Raw genomic sequence first — 23464 nt, 5'->3', positions numbered from 1 at the left:
CAAAAAATACAAAAATTAGCAGGGCATGTGACATACACCTGTAATCCCAGATACTCAGGTGATGAGGCACAAGAATCGCTTGAATCCGGGAGGTGAAGTTTGTAGTTAGCTGAGATTGTGCCATTGCACTCCAGCCTGGGTAACAGAGTGAGACTCCACCTCAAAAAAAAAAAAAAAAAAAAAAGAAAAAGAAAAAGAAAAAAAAATTCGTGATATAAGCTCAATTGTCAGCATTTGGGATTTATTCTATAAAGAAAACTCTGTTGTTAGAGAGTGAAGAGAGTTAATAAGCAAAACTCTCAATTTTATAATAAAGTCACATAAAAACTAGATCAGTGTCCCTCCACCTAGGATGCTGGCTCAGGTGTAGCTCTAACTGAAGACCCGAGCAAATACTTAATAGATGGATTCAGTCTAAGTACCTGTAAAAATTAATAGCCAAGGAAAAATGGATTTTGGGTAAATTTATTCTATGATCTGGCATCAAATTCATCTCCTATTCTAAGCAGTTGGTTATTCACAATATATTAGCAATCTCAAACGTACATTTTATACATGTATATGTATGGATATGTGTGTGTGTGTATACATTCACAACTGTTATTTTAACTGTATTTGTATGACATGCAATTATTTCCCACTGTATCTCTTTTCGTTACTCCTTTGCTACTGTTGATTTATTTATTGTCTGTTTCAACTTTTTGCTCAAATGTCTTTCTGAAGTATGGGAAGAAGAATTAACACATTGCTCTTTGTTCTCTTTCTAAGCTTAAAAAAGCATACAAAAGAATTCAAGGTTTTGAGTCTGTTCAGGTCACCCAATTTCGGTAAGTAACACAATGGTCTTAGAAGGGCATCTAAGAATTGGGGGCCAGTTCTGCAGAAGGCAGAGAGCTGTTTTTAGATGACCCTGACAGAAAACAGGACAGAATTCATCTTTATAGTAGGATTTTTACTAAGTGAAGAAGGATCTGTAATGCTTTAAAAAGTCTGAAGAGGAAAGCCTGGATTCTTACTTAAATGAGTTTAGGACCTTAAATTTTTTTTTGACAGTTTCACTCTGTAAAAATTAAAATTAATTTTTAATTTAAAAATTTAAAATTTAATTAAAATTTTAAAATTAAATTAATTTAATCACCCAGGCTGGAGTGCAATGGTGCAATCTAGGCTCACTGTAACCCTGCAACCTCTGCCTACGGGGTTCAAGAGATTATCCTGCCTCAACCTCCCAAGTAGCTGGGATTACAGGCACCCACCACGACATCCAGCTAACTTTTTTGTATTTTTAGTAGAGACAGGGTTTCACCATGTTGGCCATGCTGGTCTCAAACCCCTGACCTCAGGTGATCTGCCTGCCTCGGCCCCCAAAGTGCTGGGATTTCAGGCATGAGCCACCACATCTGGCCTAGGACCTTAAATATTGAAAAGCATTCTCAAAACTGTGGGTCAGTGAGTAGAAGTACAAAACAATAGTAGTAGGGCAGAAACTTGGAAGAAGGCAGGAGATCATGGTGCTCGTCCATGGGAAAAAGTGAGGGTTGGGGATAAGGGTTGTGGGTTGTCGAAGGGTGGATTTTCTCCTTCAGCAACCACAGGAGATATGATGCCTCATAATTTGGAGCCAGAAGTGGGGCTTTGGGTGAAATATCTTTGCACAGACATCATGTATACATCATAGTTCAAAACCCAGTAGTCATTGTTTACAGCAAATAAAGAAATATTTAGTAAATTATCTTTTTGTTTATGCCTTAATTCCAAAAGTTGTTTAGTTAGTTATCTACGTGTACATTAATTACCAACTATTAATAGTCTGTCTGCTTGTTAGAGAAAGTGGCTTAGAGGTCAGAGAACTTGACTTGTTATATTTTTTTCACAGTTAACTTAAAAACACCCATAGGAAATTTTCTTTTTCTTTTCTTTTTTTTTTTTTTTTTTTTTTTTTTTTGAGATGGAGTCTCGCTCTGTCACCCAGGCTTGAGTGCAGTGGCACGTTCTCGGCTCACTGCAACCTCCACCTCCCAGGTTCATGCCATCCTCCTGCCTCAGCCTCCCGAGTAGCTGGGACTACAGGTGCCCACCACCATGCCTGGCTAATTTTTTTGTATTTTTAGTAGAGACAGGTTTCACCGTGTTAGCCAGGATGGTCTTGATCTCCTGACCTCATGATCTGCCTGCCTTGGCTTCCCAAAGTGCTGGGATTACAGGTGTGAGCCACTGCGTCCGGCCAACCCATAGAAAATTTTCAACAGCATTTGCTATAAACACATTGTCCTGGGCATTGTCTTTTTAAGTCATACATGTATAGTTTTCTTTAAAATTCAATACTAGCAAAAACACTGCTTCTTTTTTTATATTGAAATTTATATAGTTAATCATACTTTCAATATTCATATTTTTCTTTTCTGTTATCCTTGTTTTCTATCTATACTTCTACTTTATATTCTATCATGTATATCTTATAAGCTGTCTGCAATAATTTGTAGACAAAATCACAGTAAAAGTAGGCACAAGTCTATAAACTACAACTTTTGAGGTTTTACTTTTGTTTTGTTTCATTTTGTTTTAATATGGGGTCTCACTCTGTTGTCCATGCTGGAGTGGAGTGGTGCGATCTCAGTTCACTGCAGCCTTGACCACCTGGGTTCAAGCAATTCCACCTATGCCTCCCTGGTAGCTAGGACCACAGGCATGTGCCATCATGCTTGGCTAATTAGTTGAGGTCTTGCTACGTTGCTCAGGCTGGTCTTAAACTCCTGGGCTCTAGCGATCTTCCTACCTCAGCTTCCCATAATACTGGGATTACATGCATGAGACACCAAGCCCAGTCTAAAGTTTTACGTTTTGCATATATGATTTAAAATAAATGTCTTTTTAAAAAATTCTTTTGAAAAATAAAGAAGGTTTTCACCATGTTGACCTGGCTGGTCTCAAACTTCTGGCCTCAAATGATCCACCCACCTTGGCCTCCCAAAATGCTGGAATTACAGGCATGAGTCACCATGCCCAGATTAAAATAAATCTTAATCTCTCATTGTATTTACTTATCTGTCAAACAGGACAGTTATACACCTGTGGAACCTGGTTTAACTTCATTAAATCAAATCAGTAATAAGCAGGAAAATACTTCGTAATCAATAGAAGGGACATATCGATGCAAAGGTATTGCGACCATCATTACACAAAAGGGTGTCTGCACTTATTTATACATTGTGAGCAGAAGTTCAATGTAGTACGAATTTGAGCTGCAGAGCTTCTGATCAATTAGTAATGAATAATTTTCTGACCCAACTTCTCATTGGGCCTCAGTTCTCTTATCTATAAAATGGGAATGGTACACTGCTTATCTTGTGATTTATTATTGCAGGATTGACTTAATATATGTGATCTCGTGCTTTCATGGTTTCAAACACATCTGTATGCTGATAGATTCTAAATTTATTACTTGAGCTTGGGCACTCCCCTGAACTCTAGACCCAAATATCCAACTGCCTACTTGAAAATCTCCACTTGGTTTTCCAGCTGGCATGTCAAATGTCGCATGTTCAAACTGGGAATCCTCTGACTCTCCCCTTCCTAACCTACAACTTATTTTTCCCACTGTCTTCCCTACTTCCATTACAGCAATGCTATTCTTCCACTTGCAGAGACCCAATCCTTGGAGCCATCCTGTGCTATAATTTCTTTTATTGAGGTATAACTTGCACACAGTTATGTGCTCAAGCTTTGGGTACAACTCGAGCAGCTTTGACAAAAGCTTGTGCAAGTCCCTTCCTATCAAGATGGAGCATTCTCACAACCCCAAAAGTTTAGTCTATTCCAGAACTTCACGTAAATAGAATAATCCAGTTTTTTTTTTTTTTTTTCGTGTTTGGTTTCTTTCACTCAGCATAATGTCATTGAGATTCATCCTCATTTTTCTATCAGTGGTTCCTTCCTTCTTGTAGTCCAGTAGTACTCCATTGTAAGAATATACAAAAACTTGTTTTTCCATTCCTTGGAATTATTGACTAATTTCTTTCTTTCATACCCCAAATCTTCTCCATTAGTAAGTTCTATGGCTCTAGCTCCAAATAAAACCTGAATTTGACCACATGCACAGCTACCCAACTAGTTCAAGCCACCCCCAGCTCTTTCCTAACTGGGTTCCCTGTTCCTTGCTGGCTTCCCTTCCATCTGTTTTCTACACAGCAGCCCTTATGGTCTTAAAAGATAAATCTTATGATGCCACTACCTTTTAATAAAGAAGAACACTTTTTAATAAAGAATGAAATCCCAACTCTAATGTCCTATGAGATCTGGCTCCTGGTACCACTCCAATATCATCTCCTGCTGTTGTTCCCTTGCTGTTGAATTTCAATCATCCTAGTATTTAAGCTTGTCAAACTCACAGGCATTTTCCTGCCTCAGGACCTTTACGTGTGCTGACATTCCACACCAATGTTCTTTGCATAGCTGGCTTTTTTTCTTTGCATAGCTGGCCGCAGGCCTCAGCTTCAAAGACCCTCAGCACAAAAAAGCCTTCACTAACCAGCTTTATTTAATGTGGGGTCCCATAATTATATCTGTATATATATAGATATTCCCAGTGAGCATGGCTAGGTGGAGGGTAAGTATATATACAGATAAATTTATATATATATGTATGTATTTTTGGTGGATACTTGTTTTTTATTTGCCTTGCCTTGTCCACTAGAATGTAAGCTCTGTTTCTTTATTCCTGTGGACCCAATGCCATGTACACGTATCATAGGCCCTGAGTGAATGAACGAATAAGTAGTGAATCTCATTTCTCTTTCCCCATAATCACTGCAGAAATGGAAGCATTGTTGCTGGGTATGAAGTTGTTGGTTCCAGCAGTGCATCTGAACTGCTGTCAGCCATTGAACAGGTTGCCAAGAAGGCTAAGACAGCCCTTCACATGCTGTTTCCATTAGAAGACTGCTCTTTCAGAGTGTTCAGAAAAGGTAATGCTGGATTCTCATTCTCTGCTTAGGTTAAGAGACCCCTTTAATTAGTAGTTCATTTGTGTCCTCAGGAAGTAGATTTGAGACATTTCAATAAAGAATTGTTCTCTAACTGCCTTTCAGTACAAACAGGCAGCTGTTTCCCCGCACCCCGCCATGATGAAACTTAACTTCAACTGACTATTTCAAATTCTTGCTAGTTGGAATTCTGATCTGTACCTCTTAGTGTAAACAGTGTGGAGAACTGACTTCCCTGCAGGCTGTGAGGGAAAGGGCTCAGCAATAGTTGACTGGTATACGTGTTGAAAGCGTCCTAAGGCTGACAATATTCCTAAGTCGCAATCCAAGAAATCATGTCTTTAACACATATAAAGACAGACAGACAGACACAGACAGACAGACACACACACACACACAGACACACACACAGAGTTTTTCTTCATATATTTATCTTTTCCTTTTACATTAAATCTTACGCCTTTCCTACCAAAATTTGTACCACTCTCTTTCAACAACATTTATTCGATAAATATTTACTGAGAGTCCAAAGTGTCTACATAGTTAAAATGCAGCAATGGTGAAAACAAACAAAAATCTTAACCCTGACTGGGTGCGGTGGCTCACATCCGTAATCCTAGCACTTTGGGAGGCCAGGGTGGGCAGATCATTTGAGGTCAGGAGATCACGATCAGCTTGGCCAACATGGTGAAACCCCATCTCTACTAAAAACACAAAAGTTAGCCAGGCCCGGCGCAGTGACTTACGCCTGTAATCCCAGAACTTTGGGAGGCCAAGGCGGGCAGATTGCATGAGATCAGAAGTTTGAGACCAGCCTGGCCAACATGGTGAAATCCCGCCTCTACTAAAAAAAAAAAAAAAAAAAAAAAAAAAAAAAAAAAAAAAAAAATTAGCCAGGCGTGGTGGTACGCACCTGTAATCCCAGGTACTTGGGAGGCCAAGGCAGGGGAATCGCTTGAATCTGGGAGGTGGAGGTTGCAGTGAGTCGAGATGGCTCCACTTAACTCCAGCCTGGGCGACAGAGCAAGACTTGGTCACAATAAATAAATACATACATACATACATACATACATAGCCAGGCATGGTGATGTGCACCTGTAATCCCAGATATAGGGAGGCTGAGGCAGGAGAATCACTTGAGCCTGGGAGGTAGAGGTTGCAGTGAGCAGAGATCACACCACTGTCCTCCAGCCTGGACAACAAGAGTGAAACTCCATCTCAAAAAAAAAAAAAATCATAGCCCTTGTGTATCTTTTAGTTAATGTCTCTATCTCCTAGTTCCAATCATGGTAAGAATGCATTACTAAGAGCCATCAGCAAGAGTACCAATTGGTTGCAATGTGAGAAATGCTTAAAGGAGTACAGGTAGGAAGTGCTACTCACAAATAACAATTGCCCATCTTTTAACCATATCATTACTGCTTTATTCTATAGTGTCTGGAAAATTGTCTGGCTTTCTAATGTTCCTTTAAAGAGTAAAAATATTTCCTGAGAGTGATCACATCATTCCTTATTATCACCTAATACTTACTAGTTGATAGCCCATTAAAGGTGATATTGTTGGCACAGATCAGACACCTGGAAGGAGGGGTCAGGAAGCTGGGCATCAAAGACAAACTTCTCCTACTTCTGAATTTTGCCTGGATTTCATCTCCAAAAATATGATTTCCAAAACAGTTAAACATGACTACATGGTGTATATAGAGTGCCAGGATATTCTAGGATCATTTTTCTTCGTTGTCTTCTTTTGTTTCCAGCCCAGTGTCATGACATTGTCTTTGGATTTGGGTCCGAGGATGATGAATATACCCTGCCCTGCAGCAGTGGCTACAGGGGAAGCATCACAGCCAGGTGCCAATCATCTGGGTGGCAGGCCATAAGGGAGACTTGCGTGCTCCCTCAGCTTGAAGAACTGAAGAAGGTGAGGCATTTTCACTTTGTAGACTTGCCCTGGTTTCGAGTTTCAGAGTGGCAATCTCCCAGTTAGCATGGCTAGGTGGAGGGTAAGTATACCTACGTGCATAACTGGCCAGTATGCAAAGAGCAAGGAGACATCAGACCTTGGTGAACCCGTGGAGTCGTGCATGGGTGATAGCGTCTGGGCAGCAGAGTCTAGGTTGCAACACAAAAGACAGAGCTGATAGTTTTCTCAGGCAGAGGTGTTGTGGAGGAGTGTATCAATGCTGAGGAGGTCTGTGATGGATGGTAGAGCAGCAACTAAACTGGCCTTAGAAGTTCAGAAGACCTGGAAATTAAAGAGGAGTGAAGGTGTGAGTCATAAGCTAGCAGGCTTCGTACAAGTAAGGATATATCTATATCAGAAATTAGGGCAAGGAGTGGGTCAGACAAAGGTGAACCTTATAAAATGATTGAACTGCAATGGACCTTAAGGGGCATCTGGTTTACCAACCTCATTTTACAGATCAGAAAACAAAAGACCAAGGGGTCAATAGTTCCTTTGGTAGCAATAGTTTTGAATTAGAAGCATGGTCACCTGACTCCCAGTCCAGTGCTGTATTAGTCTGTTCTCACATTGTTATAAAGAACTACCTGAGACTGGGTAGTTTATAAAGAAAAAGAGGTTTGACTCACTGTTGTGCAGGATGTACAGAAGGCGTATCTGGGGAGGCCTCAGGAAACTTACAATCATGGCAAGAGGCGAAAGGGAAGTAAGCACATCCTCATATGGTGACAGGACAGAGAGAGAGAGAGAGAGAGAGAGAGAGAGAGAATGGGGGAGGTACTACACACTTTTAAACAACCAGTTCCTTTGAGAACTGTATCATGAAACAGCATGTGGGGGATGGTGCTAAACCATTAGAAACCACCTCCATGATCCAATCATCTCCCACTAGGCCCCACCTCCAACACTGGGAATTATAACTCGACATAGGATTTGGGTGGGGACACAGAGCAAAACCATATCAGGTGCTATGCCCTCCACATGATGCTCTCTTAGGAAGCTTCAAGTATTAAGACAAGGAAGATAGAAAGAAGGAAATAAATATCTAGGAATCAGAAGAACTCAAGTCACAGAAAAGAAGGACCCCAAGACCAGTTCACAGATACTGTTCAGCAAGTAGATTTCCATATTGAGCAGAACTTCTATTCCAACCAGAGACCTTGCTGCTGCTGATGCAATAGAAAACCTCAGAATGGTATTCATCGGAGGACTGTGGAATGTTTACTTCTCCCTTTCTGGATCTCAGTTTCCTCATCTGTAAACTGGGGAAGGGGATTAGATTAGCTAGCTTCTGGGGTCTCTTCTTGCTTTTGCCTTCGTTGCCTCAATTCTGGACATGAGCAATAGTTGAGACTAGTTCGCTCCAGGCAGATCCCAGGTGCCTTGAACAGAAAACGGCATTGTCCGTTGAGAAGAACAAGAAGGAAAATGGGGGGCACTTGGGCTCCCGAGTGGACTTATGTTGAATGGAAGGGGACAACCCTTCTTTGTTGCTTTCCAAATTAGCCTAGTGTAGTAGAAGCAGATGGGAGCTTCAAGAAAGAAGTAAAACTCCAAATCTAGGGCTGGGCGTGGTGGCTCACGCCTGTAATCCTAGCACTTTGGGAGGCCGAGTGGGCAGATCACAAGGTCAAGAGTTCAAGACCAGGCTGGCCAACATGGCGAAATCCCATCTCTACTAAGAATACAAAAACAATTATCTGGGCGTGCATGCCTGTAATCCCAGCTACTCAGGAAGCTGAGGCAGGAGAATCTCTTGAACCCAGGAGGCAGAGGTTGCAGTGAGCTGAGATCGCACCACTGTACTCCAGCCTGGGTGACAGAGCAAGACTCCGTCACAAAAAAAGAAAAAGAAAAAACTCCAAATCTTGTGACAAAACGGGGGCTGGCACAAGCCCAGTAGTCAAATCTCCATGTATGTTTCTCCCTTTTCCCATCTTACAAAGCATTCTCAGCGTAGTGTGGTGAACATAACACAGGATTAGTACCTACTCTAACATTTCCAGCTGAGTGCTCTTTGGAAGGTCATTAAATCTCATTGAACATGAGTTTCTGTATAATTAGGATAATAATTTATATTAAAATGATTTTTAGTAAATCTTCTCAAGTTTCAGTTTCCTTAGCTATAAAATGAAAATAATAATGGTGCCTCCCTCAAAGAATGTTGAAAGAATTCAATCAATGAATCCCTGGTAAAGCATCTAGTGCAATGTCTAAAATACAGAAATCACTGAATAACAGCCTTTGTTACTATTGTTATGTAATTATCCTACATTAGAACACACCATACAAATGTTAGTTCTATATGGCCAAGACATTTGATTTAAATTTGATAAAACACAGCATGTCATTGTTTTCTAGAATGTAACCATTTTTGCTTCTAGAGTTTCAGTATGATTGCAGGCAATGCCACTGAGGCAGCTGTGTCATCCTTGGTGCAAAATCTTTCCGTCATCATTCGGCAAAGCCCATCAACCACAGCGGGGAATCTGGCTTCGGTGGTGTCGATTCTGAGCAATGTTTCATCTCTGTCACTGGCCAGCCATTTCAGGGTGTCCAATTCAACAATGGAGGTATGGTCTGCCTGTGCTTAGGGGTCACTTTAAATGCTTGATCCCGTAGGAGGAATGACAAAGCCTTAAAGATGAGGAACTATTGGAAAAGAGAGAAAGCCATGTAAGAGTCCTTATGTGAACTTTACTGTGTCCTCTGAGGTATACAAGGAACTCGGGATCAATTGTGTGGGTTCAAAGGAAGACGGAGCTGCTCTTATGCAGATTACCTGGGCAGCACCTGGCTTAGAGGAGAGGGTGAACTTTTGCATTATGTGCCACAGGTACTGACTTTTCAACATGTTTGCAGTCTATAATTTTTCTTTCCTGTGGCCACAAGCTCAGACTTGAACAGTGTATATTTTAAGAACTCCCTTCATAACAACTTCTCTTAACTGAAGAATTTATGGTTTAGTTGGATATTTAAAGATTAACTTGCAAATTACATAAATGATACTTGGTCACTATAAGAAGTGCAAATGAGCAAAAAGAAAAATAAAGTATCTGTAGCCTGCACTTTAAAATAGACATTTTAAAAGCTTACATTTTAGGTATCACCTCGGTACCTAGAAGAATGACAAGTGATGTATAGCATGTGATCAATAAATATTTGTTCAATAAATATCCTTCCAAACATTTTGGATGTATACATTTTATATGTTAAAGGACACAATGTTTTACAAAATTGGATTATATAATATATGTTAAATCACACAATAATACTTAACTATATATGATTAAAATTGTTTCAGAAGTGACAGTAAATATCAGTAAGTTAAACTCCCTGAGTTAAAGAAAAGATACTCTAATTTGTTTTTTTAAAACCTGACCACATGTTGTTTACAAGAGATCAACTGAAACAAAATGACACAAAAATGCTAAAAATACAATGAAGAGTGAAAACAAAGCAGACAAACACAAAGCAAAAGAAAACAGTTTTCTAGGGGCAGTAGAAGTAGAACAATCATGGGATTCTGGGCTAGACGGCAGAGAGGGCTGGGTCAGGGTAAGACTCACTTGGAGTGACAGATGCTTGCGGCAGAATGTCTGGGAGCCAGCCCCATAAGCAAGAGAAGAGATTCTTTGGGAAAAAGTAACAACTTCCAAGGATTTGCTTGGAAAATGAATCTCTCAAGCTAAGACTGACCCTTAAAACCCATGACAGTTCAATGCTTGGGTCCAGACTTTAAAAATTGTTTTGCTTTATGCGGTAGGAAACAAGAAACATAACAACTGTAGAAAACAAGAAACCTAAAAATGTGAGCATCTCTTATGTGAGTTTTGAACTTCTGGTGTTAGCAGAACAAACATAATATGGGAAAGCAGTACAAGGTAGTGTCTGCATCTTTGAGCCTCAGCCTGAATAGCAGTGCAGTCATTTTTGCCATCTCAGGGAGGAGGAAATGCACATCACGTGTGCAGCTGAAATTACAGGATGCTTTCTCATTCGTCCTGAAGCCCTAGTGCATTTACAAATGCTCTGGGGTGATCACCCTGGAACTTACATGATTCTGCTGACCCAAGATTTTGCCCAAAGCTTCTACTGTACAGAGGAACTGAGCTAAATTTGATTGATGAGTTTTAATGTGGTTCGTGACTGAGCCAATTCTCTGGGCATTTTTCCTGTAATTAATGCTAATTACTATCCACTGCTAGTCTTCTTATCTGTTTATTCAAAAACACAAACCGACTTTCATCCTTGTGTTTCAGGATGTCATCAATATAGCTGACAATATCCTTAATTCAGCCTTAGTAACCAACTGGACAGTCTTACTGCAGGAAGAAAAGCATGCCAGCTCACGGTTACTACAGACATTGGAAAACATCAGCACTCTGGTGCCTCCGACAGCTCTTCCTCTGAATTTTTCTCGGAAATTCATTAACTGGAAAGGGATTCCAGTGACCAAAAGTCAATCCAAAATGGGTTACAGCTATCAGATTGAAATATTACCCCAAAATTCAAGTATTCCCATCAGAGGCCGTGTGTTAATTTGGAAAGACCAATTCCAGAGATCCCTTCCAGAAACTATTATCAGCATGGCCTCGTTGACTTTGGGGAACATTCTACCCATTTCCAAAAATGGAAATGCTCAGGTCAATGGACCTGTGATATCCACAGTTATTCAAAACTATTCCATAGATGAAGTTTTCCTATTTTTTTCCAAGATAGAGTCAAACCTGAGCCAGCCTCATTGTGTGTTTTGGGATTTCAGTCATTTGCAGTGGAACAATGCAGGCTGCCACCTAGTGAATGAAACTCCAGACACCGTGGTGTGCCGATGTACTCACTTGACCTCCTTCTCCATGTTGATGTCACCTTTTGTCCCCGCTACGATCCTCCCCGTGGTAAAATGGATCACCTATGTGGGACTGGGTATCTCCATTGGAAGTCTCATCTTATGCCTGATCATCGAGGCTCTGTTTTGGAAGCAGATTAAGAAAAGCCCAACCTCTCACACACGTCATATTTGCATGGTGAACATAGCCCTGTCCCTCTTGATTGCTGATATCTGGTTTATTGTTGGTGCCACAGTGGATGCCATGGTGAACTCCTCTGGAGTCTGTACAGCTGCTGTGTTCTTTACACATGTCTTCTACCTCTCTTTGTTCTTCTGGATGCTCATGCTTGGCATCCTGCTGGCTTACCGGATCATCCTCGTGTTCCATCACATGGCCCGGCATTTGATGGTGGCTGTCGGATTTTGCCTGGGTTATGGGTGCCCTCTCATTATATCTGTCATTACCATTGCTGTCACACAACCTAGCAATACCTACACAAGGAAAGATGTGTGTTGGCTTAACTGGTCCAATGGAAGCAAACCACTCCTGGCTTTTGTTGTCCCTGCACTGGCTATTGTGGCTGTGAACTTCATTGTGGTGCTGCTAGTTCTCACAAAGCTCTGGAGGCCGGCTGTTGGGGAAAGACTGAGTCGGGATGACAAGGCCACCATCGTCCGCATGGGGAAGAGCCTCCTCATTCTGACCCCTCTGCTAGGGCTCACCTGGGGCTTTGGAATAGGAACACTAGTGGACAACCAGAATCCGGCTTGGCATGTTATTTTTGCTTTACTCAATGCATTACAGGTGAGAACAATAACAATAACCTATTGTATTGTCAAGTAACTGGAATAAGTAGAGAACTCAGATAGATAAAACCACTCTAGAGATTATCTCATCTCCCTGCCTCCAGCAAGACCATCAGAAAAACTGCATGGAAACAATAAATAGAAAAACATTCTTTTTCTTACTTAGTTACTATCATACTGAAGCAGAATATTGGAATTCTTCAGTAACCCATTACAGGGTTTTAAATCTATTAGAGTTCTTATGACAAACAGTCTTGCTGCTGACTCAGTTCTCTTTCTTTTATGCAGAACTCTGGGAAAAAAATAAACAGAGAAAGGGAAATATATTATAAGTACTTGTTGGCTCTGAATGGTGCAAAGAAATTTCCTAGGGTGCAATAGAGAAGGGGCTAGCAAAATGCAACCAGTAGCCTGTTTTTGTAAATAAAGCTTTATTGGAATACAGCCATGCTTATTTATGTACATATGGTCTATGGCTGCTTTCACTGCAAGGGCAGAGTTAAGTAGTTGCAAAAGAAACTGTATAGCCCACAAAGCCTAAAGTACTTACCACCTGGCTCATCACAGAAAAAGTTTGCTAATCTCTGCTACAAAGAAAGGGTTTTTACTTGGCACAGTCAGAGAGTGTTCAGAGAGGAGGTAGACAAAGCAGTCATTAGGTTTTGATGAATCTGGATGACAGCCTTCGATCCCAGTTCAGTGAAGGTTTTGTTGGACCACCTCAGACAATGACTCAGGGAAGTGGTGGTTAAACGTTTGAGCTCTAGAGTTAAATAGGTCTGGGCTCAAATACATCACTTTACAAACTGTTTGACCTCTAGCACATTGCTTAATCTTTCTGTCTCTCAATTCTCTAGTCTTTTAAATAGAGATAATAATACTTACATCATCAAATAAATATGAGGGTTAAATGAGATAATTTAGTACTTGTCGCATTGTCTGGTAAATAACAAATGCTCAATAGATGTTTCCTAAAACTAGTTGGTTCTCCATCTATTCAGCAGCCGGTGAACAGTCAGGTGCAAGTATGGAGGGCAATCATAGAGCATGCCCCTAGCAGTGACAAGTTTAGGGAGCTCCTGTTGGGGAGCAGGAGTACAGTCTCATGGTGATACACTGTCTGAACAAGCACCAACTGAAGGAGCTATGCCTGAGAGAAGGAATTCAAGGTCCATCAAAGCATTTACCAAGGGTTCCCCAAGACCTGTACTGGAAGGAAAGGGTGCTGTTATAGGTCAAATCCCTCCACTTGGCCATAGGATTGGATCTCTGTGCCTACTGCCATCATAGATGCTTAGACATTAAATACCTGGTCTAAAGAAAGACTAAGATACAGACAGAAAAGGATGCTATTTGTTTTGGGTTGGGACGGTACAATAGGGGAGAATGAAGCTCCACATGCAAAACTTCATTCACCGGGTCATTTGCTTATTTAGACATCAACAAAAAAATTTTTGAGTACTTTGCATAGTGCCACGCACTTGTGGAGGCCGCACGGTGTTCTTGCTTTCAAGTAGACTACAGTCTCTTAGGGAGACAGACAAGAAAGCAGTTTCAATGTGGGGTGAATAGTGTTACATATAAATGCTTTCTTTTTTGGAAAAGAAAAATACAATACATGTGATTTATTCCTTTTTTTTTTAAGGGATTTTTTATCTTATGCTTTGGAATACTCTTGGACAGTAAGGTATGTGCATTTATTTTTCTCATTAACCCCTAGCCCAGACATCTTAGGCCCCCTCCCCTTTGTTCTGAGGCCTTTATTCATGTAATAAGAGGTTGGACTATGGGTACTTTTGTAATAAAATTCTGTGCTTTTAGAGAGGTCAGGCTCAGTCAGAAAACAAAGGAACTAAACAGTCACTGCCGATAAAGCTGTACAGAACTAATCAAACATGTAATGTAAACGTTGTCGGAAAAAAGGGGAATTCTTTTTGTCTTTGACTTTTCTACTTTAAATTATGGTATGGCAGTAATTCCATAGCAAAATTGCTTTGCTAAGAGGTGAATTCTCTTTTGTTCTTTCAATTAGTCTACCCATTTATTTAGAATATGCTGAAAGATATATCTACTGCTATAATTGTAGAGTTTTAAGCAGTAAATGTTAGTAGCCTCTCACAGACTATTATTTTAAGTGAAGTAACTCAGGAATGGAAAACCAAGCATCATATATTTTCACTCATATGTGGGAGATAAGCTTTGAGGATGCAAAGACATAAAAATGACACAATGGACTTTGCAGACTCAAGGGAAAAGAGTGGGAAGGGGGTGAGGGATAAAAGACTACAAATTGGGTGCAGTGTATACTGCTCAGGTGATGGGTGCATCAGAATCTCACTGAAGAACTTACTTATGTAACCAAACACCACTTGTTCCCCAATAACCTATGGAAATAAAAATATTTTAAAAAGTAAAGTATACTGTTGAAGAAAAATAAACAAATAAATAGCCTCTCACATTAAATAAAATTCCCAGTGAAGAACAGTGAGTTTAAGTGAAAGATAATAGAAAAAAATTTTTAAATATACTTGTTTCATAAACCCAAGCATAAAACAATTCTGTTGGGAGAGGTGAAGGCAGTAAGCTAATAGATGTACAGTCTTTGGTTTAATAAGAAAATAAAAATATTTTATAATTAGCAAAATTGTTGCTAACTATAGGAACAATTTTGCACATGAACAAACCCCTATCTACAAAGAAGAAATTTGCTGTTCTTAATTGTACTAAATAATTGCCTTGTCTTACCATTCATGTGGTTAGGAAACCGTTCACTTCACTTCAAAGATACACTTCAATTTAGTAATTATTGCCAACTACTAATGTCTAAAATCTGAATGAGTATGGCATTTGGTACTGCTGTTCTTTGTTGAATTCTGGTTTTGTTTATAGGTAAAGAGATGAAGAAAATAATCTTTCTGCCAGATATCCATTCATGGCCTACTAAGTGCTTCTAGGAAATAATACTATTAAATAATCATTTCAAGCTGCAGTTATTCTTGATTTGTCTGCATATGATTGTATGTGTATCTCCTCAATATTTCTTTGTTTCCCTTATAGCTGCGACAACTTCTGTTCAACAAGTTGTCTGCCTTAAGTTCTTGGAAGCAAACAGAAAAGGTAATTATCTCCTATTGCCATGAATCTAATACATGAAGTTCCAGTTTTGCATTCTTCTCTTTATACCGTCTTGCTGCAAGTCAACTTCTGTGTAAACCCCTTGAATTTCTTTCACCATGATATTCCTGGTATCTGACATGGAGCCTGACACATGAGCGACAGTAGAGTTGTTGAGTGAATGAGTGTTCAAATGAATGACTGTGAAGTCATGGAAACTTACAAGGATGCTTAAGTATGGAGGTCTGTGGGTGTTTGTGAGTGAATGCTTTTGAACAATGGCATTTACTTTAGTCTGACTTGCTTGTCAATATTTAGAACTAGCAAGGCCCTTTTCTTCATCTGATTTTCCAAACCTTCTGTAAACCATTTTTCCTTCTCTAGAAAGATAAAAGGGGAGATCTTGGTTACATTCTTGTCTTTAAATTTGGTCAACTTCTAATATATAAAATTATTATGTATTAATAATTTTCTTTTTTTAGGCTGGTATCACTGATTCTGTTATTTGCAATCTTAGCTCTTAAGTCTACAAACTGACAAGTTTTTAAGGAAATGGAGGATTTCTGTTTCATTCTTTGCCATAAAAGTATAATCCATATGAGGATAGTATATTTAGAAACAAAAGTACTTGAACACATATTTTGTGTTTTCAATGTTATTTAGACTTTTGTTTTTCAGCAAGGCACTGAGGGCCTTTCAGAAAGAGTTCTAAAGCAGAGAATTTCTGTATTTTATAAAAGTCAACTGACTTAACTGCATCCAAACCTATACGGGTATTTAGAGATTTTTACAAGTGACAATATAACTTTTTGAAATAAAAATCAATAAGGAAATTTTCCTCTGGCATTAAAAAATCTTTCTTGGTCTGCGTTTTTCAGTAGACAGCACTGCTATGAATTAGGGATCACTAGCCCATGAGCAGGAGGACCAGTCCTGCCCTTGTATTTCTGACTTCGTAACCAATTGACTGTGTGATCTTAGGAAAGTCACTTTGTCTCTTGAGTTTCAATTTTCTCAAATGTAGAAAACAAATGTTGGACTAGTTATTCAAAGCAGAAGTTCTCACATTCTGGGATTTAGATTTTATGTCTGGAAGAACTAAAAATCACTCGAACCAGAAGTTGTGAAACTAATGAGTCATTATCTACACTTACGAAAAGGAGAAAATTATAGCACATGTGACTACATCAAAGAAAAAGCCTTTAGTGAATATAATGAGACAGGACACTCCCCACTCTGCAAAGCAGAAAGTCAAAATTTTTCTCTTTTGAAAACCAAAGGAAAAATACTCCCAAGTAAAATAAAACAAAAGCAAAAGCAAGAATGCCTGACGGTTTCTCGCTGTTTCGTTTCTCTCTGGTTCTAACATCAAGCACTGACACTTCTCAGAAGGCAGCAGTGGTCAGTGAGGGCTTTTGCTGTGTCGGTATTTGTACCTTCTCCTCAATTTTATTTCCAAATTAGGTGACAAAAATGAGATTTTTGTTTCTGGTTAGGTGGCTCATTTGTTTTAAAACCAATATACATTTTTTTCAAGAAGAAAATATGTGCATTCATAATTTTCTTAGAGAGTTTGAATGAAAAAGCAGGACCCCAAGGACCCCAGATGATAGATGACGAGAAGGTGAGAAAGAGATAACACTTAATGAATATTCCTGCCAAGAAACTCGCTGGTGAGCAAAATCAGTGAGAGTGCTAACCAGACGTAGACCCAGGACAGTAGTGACAGGCTACAGTTGAAGTTGCCAGGATGTGACAAGTTCGTATGTTGGGAGGGGTGAGCCAGTGAAGAGAGACTCTGAAAAATGAGAGAGAGAGAGCGAGGATAATGGGCAGAAGAGGATAATGGGCAGAAGAGGACTTCTGGGAAGACAGAGGGAATGGCTGGATTGAAGATGGAGGCATTAGCTGCTTGGCTTGGCACAGGAAATACCATACTGATGCAGGAGGAGCAACAGGAATAGATTGGGATTCTAACTGAAAAAGTATCTGAGACAGGTCTCAATCAATTTAGAAGTTTATTTGCCAAGGTTCAGGATCATGAGCCATGATACAGCCTCAGGAGGTTCTGAGAATGTATGCCCAAGATGGGAGGATTACAGCTTGATTTTATACATTTTAGGGAGACATAAACATCAGTCAGTACATGTGAGGTATATATTGGTTCAGTCTGGAAAGATGGGACAACTTGAAGTAGGGGCAGGAGGGCTTCCACGTCATAGGTGGATTCAAAGATTTTCTCATTGGCAATTGGTTGAAAGAGTTAAGTGAGACTATGATAGTTGACTGAAGGGAATGAAAGAGGAGCTAGCAATAGTCTCAGCAAAGACCATCCTTCAAGCCACAGCACATTGTATGGACCCCAAATCCTCTCCATGCTCAGGCCCCTGTCTTGACCCTCCATTGTCCCTAGGCATGTTCTCTGTAACTATTCTTCAAGACACAGACTCTGGTGGCCTTGACAGATCCCCCTCCACAAAGAATAGATTTACAGACCTATATCTGACTTCCAGTAACTCAGAGCCTGTTATTTGGCCAACTGCTTTGACCCATATAACTTCACAAACCTGAAGAGGCTGCTGCTTCCCAGACCACAGGGAAGCATGTTGAGTATGTTGCAACCTAAGATTCCTATCTCCAAATGGTACAGGATGCAATTTTAAGTGCCATGATCCCTGACCTTAGGATTTTTTTTAAGGGTTATAGCATTAAATGTTTGCTGAGTCCTGAATTCCAGAAAATTAATTATTTTGCTTTGAAAGTTTCAAATCTTTTTAATTCTTATTTTTGTGGCTTTTTTTTTTTTCAGAGCTCAGTGTGCCTTAATACCAGTGAAAATTGAAAAACTATCACTGGTCTATCTACTGAATATTATAAGAACATGCTTTTCCCACCTTGGTTTGGTTTCCTCGTGGCATAGACTATAGCAGGGAATGAAATTTTTTCCTTCCAATATTCCCAGTGCCTAGAACAGCATCTGGCACACAAAGGCATTCAATATGAGATGGTAAATTAATGGACAAATGAATGATGAACTAATGAGTGGAAAAATGTATAACGTATGTAAACACTTTTATCTTTCCCAATAAGTGCATGCTTTTTGTTTCAAATATTTTACTTAATTTGATAATTCAGTTTTTAAATTATTGAACTCTATATAGCCTCTGTAATAATGACCAAAGTGTCATTCACAAGTAGGTTTGAGAGCTAAGATGAGCAAGAGTGAAACAAAGCTTTATTGGGAGCCATTTTTAGTAGGAGCATTGTTTTTCCTCCATGGGTTTCTCTTCTATTAACAAATGTGATCCAAAGAAATGTAAGCATAGACATGGAAAGGGATAACGCCACCTTTAAAATTGTTTTTTAGTTTGTTGTTAGAAGTTGCAAAAATATACAGGAACACAGTATTCACTTGGAAATAAATTTTTAGGCATTTTAAATAGATTAAAGCAGAAGAAAGTGAGAAAGTAACCATTCTAAGTTCTTGAAAAGAGAATAACACCTATGAAAATGGAATAAAGAATCATTAATGACATCAGGAAGTCAGGAAATACAGACCAACAGTAAAAGAATGCTGTTAACATCCAAATAACTCATTTTTCTTTTGTACAGCAAAACTCATCAGATTTATCTGCCAAATCCAAATTCTCAAATCTTTTCAACCCACTGAAAAACAAAGGTGAGTTACAGTTAAACCAAAGGTTATAAAAGGTGTGAAAAGAGAATATGAGTGTACCATATGAAGAAACTTCAATGGCAACATCTAAGAAACTCATGTGAGAAGTGTGGGATTATCAGCCAGCCATGTTTTCAGAGTTCTTCTGGGCTGTGCTCAGGGCTGACGGAACAATGTAGGCGACTTGATGCTCATGGAGAACCAGAGAGTATCTTTATGTAAGGTCATCACAAATTATCTCTATTTCCCCAGTTTGACATTATATAAATCTGTGGCATTGATCATGGAGGCCTTGAGGGGAAGGAGTGTGGTTAGACTAACACCATTTATGTCCTTACTGGAGAATCACCCCTTTGTGCCAGCTGCCAAGCAGTGGGCATGTGGCCAGGTGCTTGTGCCCTGATGTTGCACATGTCCTCCTCCCTAAAATGCCCCTGGGCAGGAAGGGGCCACACCTGGAGAGTGAAAGAGCAGTGTCTCCTCCACCTGTGACATGCATTGGCCCTATGTTCATTGACTGGCGGTTACTAAAGTCTGCGCTATTCAGCAACTGCAAGACCAGTGTTTAAACATTGCAAGTAGTCACAGCATTCTTGGAGGAGAGAGAAGGTTGGAACATAGAAGTGGAGGAGGAGACACTGCCTTACAAGTTAAGTTGAAATCATACTTAAGAGTTCAAGTCCCATTTCACATTCAGTTATATTAATGTCATCATTAACGCAGGAAAATGAGAAACTCATTTTATATTCCCATTTAAATTATTCAAATTCCAGATAAAGTTCAAGTGTCTGGAGAATGTACTTGTCCCAGACCCTTGGGTTATGTTGTTACCACCAGTTAGCTTGAGTGCTTTTTATAAGTCTCTACCTTTTGGGGGCATTTGCTCCTCACCTGTAAAATAAAAAGCTAAGAGATTACTAAAATTCTTCCAGCAATAACATATTGTGATCTCAATCTACTTTATATCATTTCCCAGCAATATTTGAAAAACATGATATTTCTCAAATAAGAGATACTTGACAAATGCAAGCTTCTGGGGTGTCGGTGAAATGCTATTTCTCTCCACCAAACACATTTTTTTGTCTTTCCCTAGAATCTTTTTGAAACTGTTCCTGGTTGTAAAATAATCTACAGGCTAATTTTCGTTTTGGTCTCATGCTTGATTTCAACAGAGTAGCAATAATTATTATCCTCTTTTTCCCCTTCAGGCCATTATGCATTTTCTCATACTGGAGATTCCTCCAACGACATCATGCTAACTTAGTTTTTCTCAACTGAATAAGGCAAGGAACCATAAAATCAAGAAAAAATTTTCAAAACAACTTGACATTTAGAGATAAATGTCAATGAAGAAATTATGCTCAGTATTCGATTGGGTTTTCTGATTTAGGGGTCTGGGAATAAAACAAGAATGTCTCAGTGGTTTCATTACTGCTCCCTTTTGTCTTCAATTAAATGAAAAGAAGATTTATTTCCATGTGATTTGATTCAAAGAAAGTGCTCCATAAATGCAGAAAAGCAGGTTTTGCTGGAAATTGTATCAGTTGTACCTTGACCATAAATATGGTTTCTATTTTCATAAAACAGCACTGTTCACATGCCATTTCCAATAATCTGGATTGAAGTAAGAAAATTTGATGAAATAGCTTTAGATAAATTAATAGGCCATGTTCATTTTCTTGTTAAAAAATTACTGGTTGGGGGGCGTGGGGAAAAGTTATTAGTGCAAATTTCCTAGAGAAAAAAAATTTGTCTTTCAAATCTTCTAGTTGAATTTTATGTTTGCTTTTGCTTTTTAGGTTCTATCACTTAACGTTGAAAGTTATTCAGAAATAAAATGAAAACTTCCATTTCAGATAGCTTTGTAACCATTTATCAGAAAGTATAATAATGTGATTTGATATGTAATGTGGCATTTTTCAGTTTACAAGGCACTTTCATCTGGTCCCACACCCTGCAAACCGAAGTGTCAAGGCAGACCTAGTGCAGAGATGAGGGCATGGGGGCTCAGAGAGGTAAAGTGACTTGCCAAAGATTGTGAAGTCAGTTAAGGGGAATTGGGGATTTTTAGGACTTTTGTCTCCCAGACCATTTCTACAGCCAATAAAAGCCTTGAAAATTACCTACGGCTCTAGTAAATCTTTATGAGGTCAGTTACACAGTTCACCACTCCCAGAATTCTATGTAAGAGAGAAATTAAGGGAGAATTTGGTCGTCAGCTTCCAGGGAGGTACCTTAAAACATCCTTATTTTCTTTCATAATACACCATAGGCACTTTGTGGAAGTTATTTTCTTGTATGGCCAGTGCCACTTTTGGATGACATATAGAGCAGCAGGAGTTGATACTACGTGAAGCAACATTTCTCTTCCATACTTCCATCATATTTGGCTCACCTACCTGAGTTTCAGCCCTGACCATAGTGCCCAGAGGAACCCAAACCTTTGATTCATCCTTGCTGTTTTGAGAGGCTTAAGGAGTGTCTCTTAGCCTCCTGACATGGAAAGCCTTCATGCGATGCAAATAAAGACAGCTGGGGGAACTTCTAGTTAGTGGTGGTCAATTAAATAAGCATACCTAAAAGAAATTCAACGTTAGATTTCCACAAGGCACCAAGGTGCAGCACGTATGAAATATGAAAGTGAGATGTTCAAAGGAAATGACTGAGGACCAGTCAGATGGTTCTACACCCCACAAATAAATACAAGAGGCAACAGAGAATTTTAAGAGAAAGATTTCCTCGCAGAAAACTGCTCTATGAGCCTTCTGACTCTACCTACCCCCAAAACTGAGAGAAGGAGGAATGTCTGCTCCTTGACCTCAAATTCAGTGAGAGAAGATTTCTCAGATAGCTTTCTATGGAACCACAACAATTAGGGTGCATGATTGACGGAACTCTGATCCTTGCCTAGAATTGTGGCCACAGCTCTGGTAGTAGAGCCCTGAATGGGTTCTGTGTTGAGACTAGCCTGCATGTCTAGTGTTTGTCAGGGCAATGGATGTGTGTTTCCCATGAACCATGGTGAGACATGCAAGAGTGAAGGTCAGCATGGGGCTCTTTTAGGTCTTCTCTGATGGGGTTGCCCAAAGAGATGGAGGGAACCCAGCATCAAGAAGTGAAGGTGAAGCCAGATTGTGGGATGAGGAAGGAGTCACAAATGACCATCTGGAATACAAAAGAATCTGCACAGGCTAAAGATGAGAAGTCAAGGCTATGAGAATTTCTATGGGAGTTCTTGAATGCTCTCTCTCTTATTATACACAATTACTATCCAGAGAACCCTGAAACCACATGAGGGTGGCCCTATCTCATAAGACAAATTTCTTTTTTTCTGGGACCTTGGGGAAGGGGAGGCCAGAAACCTCAGTGCCCAAGGTGGGGTGGAAGGAAAGGAAGAAAAGCTTAGCAAAAATGTCAACCAGCAAGGGAAGATGCGCTAGTGCAAGTAGGCAACTCAACACAAGACTCAGTTGGGGAGGGAAGGAAAATTTAGTACTAAATTATTGTTGTTTCTTCTTAGTATAGGAGACTGGGAGTCATAATTATCAAACTATTTAAAATGACCAAAATGTTGCTCTTACCTGAGTATGTTGGTGTATAACTGGAATGTATCTGATGGAAGAAAAAACTTTTCCCACTGAATAAATTTTATGAGGATGATGAGAGACAAAAAAGTTTGATCGGATATCATGTATGTGCATGCTTGTCTAATTCACTGATTATGCATGCATTCACCTCAAAATGCTACTAAAACAACAATAAAATAGTAAAAAAGTGAATGGCATTGTATTAATTTTCTATTACTGTGTTTTCTATTATAATAGTTTATTCCATTTCTATTATGATAGTTTTCTACTGCTGCATACAAAATTGCGGCAAACTCAGCAGCTTAAAGCAACACACATTTATTATCTCAAAGTGGTCGTGGATGGATTCCATGCACAGCTAAGCTTGTGCTTTGCTCAGGGTTACACAAGGCTGTCATCAAGGTACTGGATGGACTGTTATGTCATCTGGAGGCTCAGGTGGGGAAGAATTCACTTCCACCTGATTAAGGTTGTTGGCAGAACTTGTTCCCTTGTGGTTGTGGG

General features: G+C 39.5%; 1 protein-coding gene across 1 annotated transcript in view; it reads left to right on the top strand.

Moving 5' to 3' along the window:
- The window catches only part of ADGRF1 (adhesion G protein-coupled receptor F1), a 44382-nt gene extending 21230 nt beyond the window's left edge, over positions 1 to 23152 (top strand). Inside the window, exons 7-15 of the mRNA XM_050787479.1 lie at positions 769 to 827; positions 4813 to 4964; positions 6740 to 6903; positions 9330 to 9518; positions 11208 to 12581; positions 14229 to 14270; positions 15641 to 15700; positions 19310 to 19376; positions 20582 to 23152. Of these exons, the coding sequence (XP_050643436.1) occupies positions 769 to 827; positions 4813 to 4964; positions 6740 to 6903; positions 9330 to 9518; positions 11208 to 12581; positions 14229 to 14270; positions 15641 to 15700; positions 19310 to 19376; positions 20582 to 20637 (2163 nt within the window). The 3' untranslated portion in view covers positions 20638 to 23152. The remainder of the gene's footprint in view (positions 1 to 768; positions 828 to 4812; positions 4965 to 6739; positions 6904 to 9329; positions 9519 to 11207; positions 12582 to 14228; positions 14271 to 15640; positions 15701 to 19309; positions 19377 to 20581) is intronic.
- The last annotated feature ends 312 nt before the right edge of the window (positions 23153 to 23464 follow it).

Source organism: Macaca thibetana, chromosome 4 (assembly GCF_024542745.1).
Source record: "Macaca thibetana thibetana isolate TM-01 chromosome 4, ASM2454274v1, whole genome shotgun sequence".
Taxonomy (NCBI): domain Eukaryota; kingdom Metazoa; phylum Chordata; class Mammalia; order Primates; family Cercopithecidae; genus Macaca; species Macaca thibetana.
The sequence above is the reverse complement of the archived record's forward strand: the minus strand, read 5'-3'. Positions and strand labels throughout refer to the sequence as shown.